The sequence below is a fragment of the Nicotiana sylvestris genome, chromosome 9 (assembly GCF_000393655.2).
Source record: "Nicotiana sylvestris chromosome 9, ASM39365v2, whole genome shotgun sequence".
Lineage (NCBI taxonomy): Eukaryota > Viridiplantae > Streptophyta > Magnoliopsida > Solanales > Solanaceae > Nicotiana > Nicotiana sylvestris.
In genome coordinates this window covers 96,997,375-97,008,601 of record NC_091065.1, presented here as the reverse complement: position 1 = coordinate 97,008,601, position 11,227 = coordinate 96,997,375, and the positions used below count along the sequence as shown (strand labels likewise).

Genomic DNA, 11,227 nt, shown 5'->3' with positions numbered 1-11,227 from the left:
AAGCAAACAATTCTCTGTACTGGTGTCTCTCCCCCTCGACACCGCGTTGCCTTTCTGTAATAGCTTTCATTAATGCAATCAAGCTTTCTTTCATTCTCAATTCTCATTCCTGTTCTCTCAATTTCTCTTGACATTGGTTTTCCCGTACGGCACTGACAATCTAGTCTAGCGTACGGAGGGGACCTCAGTTGGCGGACAGCAACTGCACTGACATCAGTTGCTTAGCCTTACGTCGCCCTTCCAAGGAATCTCAGGAAGGCGCCGCGTAACAGTAAGTATGAACAAATTCAGACTGTGAAACTGCGAATGGCTCATTAAATCAGTTATAGTTTGTTTGATGGTATCTACTACTCGGATAACCGTAGTAATTCTAGAGCTAATACGTGCAACAAACCCCGACTTCTGGAAGGGATGCATTTATTAAAGTTCACCTGGAACTCAAAATGGGGATGACCCTTCTAATACCATTTCTTTCTGGCAGAATTTGGCATTCAGTCAGCTTGTACTCATATCCAAATGAATTTGGTTGCAGATTTTTGTTGGGAACGTGGATACCAATGTAACAGATGAGCATCTGAGGCAGATTTTTGGACATTATGGACAGTTGCTTCATGTAAAAATGTTTGCTGACAGGTACAGTAATATGCCTTCTGAAGACGATCAATCTCAATGCTTGGAGGCTTAACACGTGAGCCATCATTGTTATTGCAGAAGTTGTGCTGAGGAAGCTCTACGGTCACTAAATGGAACTCAGCTTGGTGGACAAAGCATCCGTCTTTCCTGGGGTCGTAGTCTTGCAAACAAGCAGGTTATTTAGTAATGTCAATATTCTAATTTCTGGTTTTGGCACTTCTCGGTTGGTGCCAATGAACTATGTGTTGATCCAAATCTGTATTATGCGGCGGGCTATGCAGGATATGGGAATTACACACAACCTCAACAACAACAGCAAATGTTGCAGTAGCCTCAGGTTTGATCAACCCGTTCAGCTTATTTATAACTAAAATTAATAGCCCATCTCCTTTTATGAGTTAAATGGATGCAACATTCTTTTAGGTTATTAATATCTTTTAGCTGTTGACTGCTGCTTATCTTTTTGTTTCTGGTTTAACTGGGGAACAAAAGGTTGAAATTTAAACTATAAGAGCAACTCATGGAAAATGATGATGTATTCGATATTAATTCATTTCACTTTAATTTGTTTTTGCAGTGATCTGCTGGTCGAATGAATTGCTGAGTGCTTCATTGCATGACTATTTACTAGCGTTAAAGGGGGAGCCCAGGGGATTCTCATTTGGAATCCAGATGTAGTATATTTCACTATCTATGGGTCTTGGAAACTTTTGTAGGCTACTTCTTGGGGATACAATATATTTCTTTAGTTTATTGCCTGCTCTTTGTTTTTTTTATGTTTCATGTCGCATTTTTGTTTCTTAGATATGAGATCTACATATACTTGAAGACCTCGGAGAGGTAGAGGGCATGTCTTTATACATGTGCTTGTTCTGACATATAATTGATGCCAATTCCTCCGAAGGCCAAAAATGATGAAAAAGATTTAAAAATACCCTCTATCCACCTTGACAGTTAGGTCAATGCTGATAATTATTCAATTTCACGTGGTAACTTCTTATTGATCGAAATTAAAACGTCTAACCTAGTAGAAAGATCCACCCATATCTACCCGTTTTTCGGACTAACCCGCCCTAAACACTAACCGAACCCGAATAAAAAGTTCAAATAAAAAAAAGACATCCCACCTCCATCTAACCCATGGATTTATATGTGTTCATTTTCTTGATTAAACTCACGTAAAATATTATCATCAAATAAAGGTTCATGAACAAATTAAACAAATAAGAAAAGCCTAGCATGAATGAGTCAATGATTTCTTGACAATAATGTGTGACGGGAAACTAGGGGTAGTCCAACGGTTTATGATATCTTTCATACAATCACTTTGAGATCTTTTCGTTATGTTAAAATGATTAAATTAAACTCATCTTGAATATAATGAAATTTGTGTCTATCATGTAAACTGAACTGTATGCCATAACAAGAAAAAGAAAACCACGTAGTAAATTTACGTCTATATGTTCGCTGCAACTTCCATGGAGCTTTTGTTCCCTGGAGTTCGATAGAAGTGACGCCTCTTTTTTTAATTGAACTTTTTGTTCGGGTCGGATTAGCGTTTGAAGTGGGTTAGTGTGAAAAACTGGTAGACATGGGTGGGTCTTTCTGATGGGTTAGATGTTTTAATTTTGGCCAATAAGAAGTTATCACGTAGAATTTAAATAATTATTATTTTTAATTCAACATTAACCTAACGGTCAAAGGGTATAAGCGAACTAAAAATGTGGATGGAGGAATATTTTTAACCCAATAGGTGAATGAAGGGTATTTTAAAATCCTTTTCAATAGTTTAGAAGCACTTTTAACACTTTTCCCTAGTTTCAATCATATGGAAGACTCATGCGATCCCAATTTCAGTAACTTCTAGATACGTGAACTGTAGTTTTATAAACTTGCCTTGGTGCTCTGAACATTGAGTATGACTGTTACTTTCTTATCCCACTTCGACTAACCAATTAAAATATATTTTTGAAAGCCTCCAAGTCGCAGCAGTTATAATAAACGAGCAAGTTTAGCTATTGCTTGGCCACTCGATTTGGCAATATCGAGGACGATGGCATTTTGCAGTTGGAAGTATCCAGGCACGTATTATTAGTGTGTAGTTAGATAACCTCTACAAAAAATGTAAAAAAATAAAAACAATAGACCTTCCCTTGTTTTGGATTGCATGTTTAAGAAAATACACATTTAATTGCAAACTTTTGACAACATAAAACTGTTGGAGCAGAGAACCATATAAACCAACTTTCCAAATAGTGCTCATCTCATAGAAGATGCTAATGTTATGGTTGGATAGAAGGAATAGGAAGTTCATGTGAGGAGACAAATGACTGCTGAATTTGCTTTTAAAACACATCATTCCTATGTCTTTCCATTTAGAATAAACGAAGATCTGCATCAGATTCACATGGAATACTGAATTTTTTTTCTGCAGCAGCGGGCCAAGAACTTCAAACGGAATACCAGAACACAGCCAGTTTATATATGACCAGTTAGTAAATGCACCCATAAGAAGCCTGACGCAGGCGATTTGTTGTTCCTCCAAGGCATATTCCAGGAAGAGGGGCTCCTTAAGCAAATACTGTCTAATTAGTTCCATCAAAACTGAAATATGTACTAGTAGCTTAATTCATTCTGGCTTCTTAAGGTTCAGGCAGTTATCCGTTGCTTGGTTAAACAACTCCTGAACCTGCTTTAGCTCCTTTTCTAAATCAACAAAATCAAACTGAGTTTCAGAATAAACAAAAAATAATAAAAAGATTAAAAGGTACATAGACGTTTGGACCTTAGCCTAACTAGAACAACTTTGACCACTCTCTCAGAAGGAAAACAAAGGAAAAACAAATACATGAATGCTAACTTTCCTCCACCACAAATTCTGCAGTTAAGTAAAGGATATAGGTTCTGTGGAAGACTGATTAGATGGAAGTAATGCTCAATCAGTTATAACCATCTCGGTCAGTATGTGCATAGCCATGTATTGTGTAAAAATGCCTATCCCAAAACCAAAGTTACGTCAGATACGCTAGGAAATCCTTACCTGCAGCTTCCAGTTGCTTTTGGAGTTCTTGGCCAACAGCATCGTTCTCAGCCTGCATCACATACAGAGAGTAAGAGTTATTGGGTAAAACGCAGACAAAAACACTTGGCCCAAAAACATAATAACAGATTAATCTTCATTTATCCTTTTCATTTTTTAATTTAACTACATAGAGGTTCTGTTTCTCAGTAAGTATATGGCATTGGAATTAGAGAAAGATGGAGCATCATCTTGCTCAAGTGTCATATGTCAAAAAATTATTTACAGAGAAGCTTATACCTGGAGTTCTGCAATTCTTTTCAATTGGGCTTCTTCACCCCCATCTGATAAAGGAAGAGCAGCAACCAATGCATCAAACTGTCCAGTAAACAAACAGAAGAAAAATGTTTCAAGAATACGACAACATTGTAGCAAAGCTACACTTTAGGAGCACATTGCAATAGGTCGAAATTAAGAGCCATGCAATCTTCAGGGCTACTCTCAAGTGCCATATGTGCATCTTAAGTTTGGCGGGATGCTAGATCAGACCACCTCTGATTGCGAGGACAAGATGAAAACAAGAGAAATATAGCTGTGAACTTGAACACTTTAGAAATAATGACAAGTGTGTCCATGTATTTCACTGAAGACAGCTAAAGGGCCACAAGCTAGAATTCAGTTTTCGGGTTTTGAAGAACCATGGATTACCCTATGAGACTTAGCCTAGATTTTATGGTTTAACTCCTGAGGCTGAGAGCAAGTTCTCAAGTTCAAGTCCCTAGAGTAATGAGATTCTGTTCAACTAGTAGTTCGAATTTGCCACCATTAGCGATAAGTCGGGTTTTAATTTGAGTAGTTTGTGATGTTAATAACATTAGTATATGTAGTGTTAAAATAAATGATAACAGACTTAGGTCTTTGAACTCAACCACACTGGTCTCAAGACTCAACAAACAAAGACTTAAACTTAGATAGGAAGAGCCATGAAACATAAATATCCCCATGATATGCGTAAAGGTCCACAAACAAGATAATATAAAGATTTGATGTATTAAAAAACAAATAGACTAGCCAAAGGAAGACGAAAAGACACTATTTGACCAGAAAAAAATAATTCAATATTCTAGGAATCCTGGATATTTTCAAAGTACATGCAGATGGTCCATATAATGTGGTTTGCTCATCTTAGTTGATCAACTTGATCTATAAGGATGTTATAGAAAGAAAATGTGAAGGTAGGGAGGTTTACCTGCTTGGCAGCCTTAACAAAAGCAGCACTCATTTGCTTTGGTTGCTCTGCAACATTGGCTGCATCCTCTGTAGGATTAGCAGGAGGAGGTTCTGGATAATTAGGTGACAGACGAACAGGAGGGGCATCCCTCTGAAGGGTACCGAAGGTGTTGAAAGCAAGAGCTGCAATGGTATTTACTTGCTCCTGTAGCTGGGATATTATATCCATCTTGTGGATCCTTCCCTAAGTTCCAAGAAAATGGTGAATTTAGATTTTAAGACGATTGCCTATATATATATTGAGTACCAAGGATTCAGGGCTACTGTTATTTTCATCAATAACTGTCACCATTCTTTTTTCTGAGGGAATAGGGAATTTTTCCAATTTAAGTGACATTAATCGAAATGGGATTATTTATTGATTTCAGAGTCGCCACTTGAAATAATTTATGGTATACCCAGTGTTTTGAAAAGCGTTAAGCGCAAAAAAGCGACGAGGCCTCGCTTCACAGAATCGCAAAGCGCAAAGCGAAGCGCACGCTTTTTTCATGTGAAGCGCAATTTAACACAAATAAAAAAAAAAAAATAGGCATAGATAAATGGCTAAGAACTCATTAAAAATAACATATTAAGCAAATGGCTTGATGCCATTGAATAATCAAATTAAATTTACTACAATCAACAACAAAAAAAAAATAACAATTAATTCACCGGTAACAGAGCATAAATTGCAGAAGAAGTCGCGTATGTTTGTTTGTTCACAGATGGTTTATTTGCCAATTTTTTTAAAAAAAAACCTAGTTGATGCCTTCTGCTCGCTTAAGCACGCTTTTTCTTGCTTTTTCTACCGGCTCGCTTCTCGCTTAAGCGAGAAAAGCGCATGCTTTTTTAATGTGAGTCGCCTTTTTAGCAGAAAAGCGCTAACCCTGCACCTCGCCTCGCTTCATCGCTTAAAGCGAGAAGCGAGCGCTTTTAATAACACTGGGTATCCCAAGTTACCGGTTTATTTTAGAATCTCATATCGAGGAAATTGACTCTATTTTATAGTTTGCGAACACAAAAGACTAGATAAGGAATTCTATTAATCCGGGAGAAGGTGTGAGACACTCCCGAGTTCTGTGGTTTCAGCATGGTCGCTCAACTATTAATACAACAACAACAACAACAACCTAGTATAATCCCACAAGTGGGGTCTGGGGAGGGTAATATGTATGCAGACCTTACCCCTACCCCGAGGGGCAGAGAGACTGTTTCCAGGAGACTCTCGGCTCAACACAGCGACAAGAGACGATATATTAGTACTATCAATAGACTCATAATAAAATAACATAAAAGAACATAGCATAACATAAAATAAAAATACCAGCAATATAAGAAATATAGGAAGTACGAAAAAGATGGAAAATATAATAATATCCAACAGATAAAGCCCTGCATCAGTAGCTGACCAGTGGCATCCTAAGACTAACTCCTAACTGGCTAGTCTCACTCTAGTGCGCTGTAGAAATACTCACAACTTTCCCTAGCCTACAACCTTAATGCTCGACCTCCACAATTCCCTGTCAAGGGTCATGTCCTCAATAATCCTAAGTCGTGCCATATCCTGCCTGATCACCTCTCCCCAATACTTCTTAGGTCTCCCTCTACCTCTCCTCGTGCCCACCACAGCCAGTCGTTCACACCTCCTCATCGGTGCCTCAGTGCTCCTCCTCTGAATGTGCCCGAACCATCTGAGTCTTGCTTCCTGCATCTTATCCTCCATGGGGGCCACGTCCACCTTCTCTCGAATATCTTCATTCCTAATTTTATCCATCCTTGTATGCCCGCACATCCACCTCAACATCCTCATCTCTGCTACTTTCATCTTCTGGATGTATGAGTTCTTAACCGGCCAACACTCGGTCTCATACAATATGGCAGGCCTAACCACTGCTTTATAAAACTTATCTTTTAGTAACGTTGGCACTTTCTTGACACACAGGACTCCCGACGCTAACCTCCACTTCATCCACCCCACTCCTATACGGTGTGTGACATCCTCGTCAATCTCCCCGATCCCCTGAATAACTGACCCAAGGTACTTGAAACTACTCCTCTTAGGAATGACTTGAGAGTCAAGCCTCACTTCCACTCCCGTTTCCGTCGGCTCGGCCCCAAATTTGCACTCGAGGTATTCCGTCTTCATCTTGCTCAACCTGAAGCCTTTAGACTCAAGGGCTTGTCTCCAAACCTCTAGCCTCTCGTTGACGCCGCCTCGTGTCTCATCAATTAGAACTATGTCATCAGCAAATAGCATGCACCATGGCACATCTCCTTGAATATGATGAGTTAGTGCATCCATCACCAGGGCAAATAGGAAAGGGCTGAACGCAGACCCTTGGTGTAACCCCGTAACAACCGGAAAGTGCTCGTAGTCGCCTCCTACTGTCCTAACCCGAGTCTTAGCTCTATCATACATGTCTTTAATCACTCTAATGTAGGCCGCCGGGACCCCTTTAACCTCTAAGCAGCTCCATAAGACCTCCCTAGGAACTCTGTCGTATGCTTTCTCTAGATCAATAAACACCATGTGGAGATCCTTCTTCTTATCCCTATATTGTTCCACCATCCTCCTAATAAGGTGGATAGCTTCTGTGGTAGATCGCCCTGGCATGAACCCGAACTGGTTGTCTGAAATAGACACCGTCTTTCGCACTCTCATTTCTACCGCTCAACTATTAATAATATGCTTAATTATCTGATTTATTACAAGTTTTAAACCTATTGTGCATTTTTAACCTTTTAAACCGCTTTTAATTATTTATGGAGTTTATTTGCACAAGTCGCGATGTCGCGCACTCGTTTGTTTTTGTACATATTGCGAATTGCGCCACGTGAAACGCACCCGCAATTTACAACATGTTTATTATTATTATTATTTTAAGTTGTGGTCAAGTCACGTGAAACGCACACTCGAATTGGGGATTTACGTATCGCGACTATGCCACAGGAACCGTACCCATAGTCACGATGATTTATTTATTAACCGCGCCTAAAGCAACTAGCGCATGTTCATAATTTGTTTTTCCTTACATTGAAATTATTTACAAAAAAGGGCTAAGATTACAAAAGGGATTGTAGGCTTGAGGAAAACGATTCTGTTGATCCAACACTTAAGGAAAGATTAATCACAGTCCCATATCACATATCTTGTAATGTTGGAAATAGCTAAATCTGTACTGGTTTGAAGTCATATGAGCATGGTTGAAAAGGGGCTGTTGATATCAATTAAGGGTAGAAAGTCTACTTTTAAATCCAATTACTGCTAATCAAATTCTTAATGGTCTTTAGTCACAAACAGACCCTGAAATTGGCAGCCTCAATATTGAGTGCAAACATAGCCTCTGTATAACTTCACACATAATCACAATGATATTGCCAAAATCATCCAAGTGCATATCTAGTTACAAGTTAATGACAGAAGAATTTATACATCAATCCAAGTTGTGCAAATGATATCCCTAAAATTTATAATTATCCCTAAACTTTCTCGCACAGATTTAATCCATTTATCTTGATGTTTATTGTTCAATGATTAATACTATACCCAGCTAAGTTCAAAAACCAACATGTGTTTTAATGGAAACTTCACTAGACATCAAATCGCAGAAGAGAGAAGTTTGGCAAATCTGCAAAAAATTAAACAGGAATTTAACCAATTCTCAATTTAAACCTAACATGATTAGATTACCCAACACAGTATTCATAGCTGAAAACCGGGATCAAACTAATTCAAATAGGTGTCGTATTTCGATTTATTTCAACTGTTTCAACCAATTTGAGACGAAATACACATCCCTTACATACTAGAATAACAAAGATCAGAACTCGAGCAAATCTACAAGAAGCTAAAAGGAATCCCACAATTTTTTATCATTTGACTAAAGCATAAGACGAAGAAGTTTCCAAAACTTACCCGATCGAACAGAGAAAAGCTAGAATAAGCCAAATGAAGGCAGAAACAAACTCGAACGGAGCTCAGCAATTCCAGAAAAACAGCAAAATCAGCGGAAATCGAACGGCAAATCCACGGCTCCGAAACCGCTTTCAGAAACCCAGAAAGAAAATAAATCGTGCTCTGAAATCAGTTCTTCTTCAAATCTCCATTGAAAATTCCAGTTTTTCTTTCCATTTTTTAGCTTTTGATTTTTTTAGAATCTGGTTTTTGGTATTTTCAGTTGCTACATAGATGGCTTAAGCGAGTGTGAGTGTGTATGAGATGAGAGAAAACGGTCAGCCGAATTGGGTGGCTGCTCGAGAGAGAAGAAGAAGAGAAAGGAGGCGGTTAGTGTTTTTGTTCTTTTGGAGGGGTCTGTTCGTTGTTCTTAGAGAAGATGGGAGACTTAGGTCAAGGAGATGAAACGACGTAGTGTCCATGTGAAACTACGTCGGTTGGTGGTCTGGGAGGAGAGGCTATTGGACCGGGTCTGGGGCGAATTGGCAATTGGGCCAATTACATTTGGCTTCTAACCCAATTTTAACAAACAGCTTGTTTGGATGGTTGTTACCTATTATATTGTATCGTATTGTTACTTTAAATACAATGTTTGTTTTGATTGTTACTTAAATTTTATTGTATCGTATCGTTAAATTCGTCGTTACGTAACAATGAAATGTGCCACTTTATGTAACGACCGATCTGGTGTGGTCGCGTCGTTACCTTGTCCTTTTCTCTCAATTTCACCCTCCATTATTATTAAATAATTTTATTTTATCATTTACCCTACCTTTTTATATACCGTATCATAATTTTTCTTTATAATATTGCAAGCTTATTCATCATATTACTAGTGCATGATAACATGAAACAACGGCAAAATGACACAATCCATCCAAACATTATATTCATCAAACGATACAGTACAGTACAATACAATACGATACGATACATTATGAAACGATATAAAACAACCATCCAAACAAACTATTTATTTCTTTTCTTTGTTTTTCTTTCCCTTTTTAATTAAAAATCCTAATCAAATTAATTAAGCACCTAAATTAATTCCTAAATCAAATCTAACTTATGGGATTAAACCTAACATTTATTTCTAATATTTAAATAATTGATTAAATTAAAACTAATAAAAGAAAATTACTAATTTAAAACTAAAAGATAAAAATGTAAAAATGACTTGTATTTTTTTGTGATTTTTGTTTGATAATACATATAATTAATGTAATTAAATCCTAAATATAATTAAGGTCTAAAATGTTATGAGATGAAAAATTAAATATTTTTATGATTTTTATGGTTTAAAACACCTCAAAATATGCATGAACAATGCAAAACAAATTGGATAAAAGTAAAGAAAAATTCCTACAATTCTATGTAATAATTATAAAACTATTTTGGAATATTTTTAGGAGTAATTTATATTAGGGCAAAAATTAGGTGCTCACAATAACTATCAATCAAGCATCAGTCACAGATAGACTTGTCAAAGAAGATATAATCAGATAACAAATTTCAAATTACTTTTGGTAAGTTATTACAACAGCAGAAAAGACAGTTTTTATGACACTAATGTAGATTTCACCACGAAGTTGCTGATTGTTTCTCAAGCTATCAAACTCTACCAGAACAGGTCTTATTATATATCTTACAAGACTTGAAGTAGTTGATGGTTACTGAGTCACATAAAATCTTATCATGTTGTAATCTAATGAGATATTCCTAGTGTATCTCATGTAGTAGTATCAGAGCATGGACACTCTAACTTTGCTTTTTAGTTGGTTATCACACACAATATTCTTGTAGTTGTTCCTTTTCTGAAATAAGATCAGTCACAATTCTGACCCAGCTTAATGAGGGGGTTGGTAGAAACAATATTCTTATACAACTTAGGAATACTAATTAATCTTGGTTTAATTTCCAACAGCCTCCCTCAAACCAAGATCTTCAAACTTGAGCATGCCATGAGTAACATCAAGCCTTGTAGAAGTCGAGTACCTTAGACTCTTCACCAATTTACTAAAATATGTAGCATCAATAAAATTACGAGTGCCATCTTTAGTCAACTTCAATTTATCTTGCATATTGCTCATATATGATTTGTCTTTACTCATGGTAAATCCCTACAAAATATCATCAATATAATTTTTCTTTACTTTGAAATCATCTACTTCTCTAGTTACCTTATAGTTGGACTTGTACAACTATCCAACTCCAATTTTCTATTCTATAGGATGTAGAGTAATGCCACCAATAAATATTTCGCCATGCTCCTTGAAACATGCAATCTCGAGCAATGGCACAAACTTTTTTGCCTCTTCAATATCTATTGTCATGCGTTGTTGTAGTTCTAG

The 11,227-nt window shown here is 37.2% G+C and overlaps 1 protein-coding gene across 1 annotated transcript; it reads right to left on the bottom strand.

The window, feature by feature from the left end:
- Positions 1-2,758: 2,758 nt before the first annotated feature.
- LOC104220774 (mediator of RNA polymerase II transcription subunit 21-like) lies at positions 2,759-9,227 on the bottom strand. The gene is made up of 5 exons (XM_009771706.2): positions 8,838-9,227; positions 4,902-5,126; positions 3,953-4,030; positions 3,674-3,725; positions 2,759-3,339 (listed from the first exon to the last, which is right to left on the bottom strand). Exons 2-5 carry the CDS (start codon positions 5,109-5,111, stop codon positions 3,263-3,265), a joined length of 417 nt encoding a protein of 138 aa, XP_009770008.1. The 5' UTR covers positions 5,112-5,126; positions 8,838-9,227; the 3' UTR covers positions 2,759-3,262.
- Positions 9,228-11,227: the final 2,000 nt, after the last annotated feature.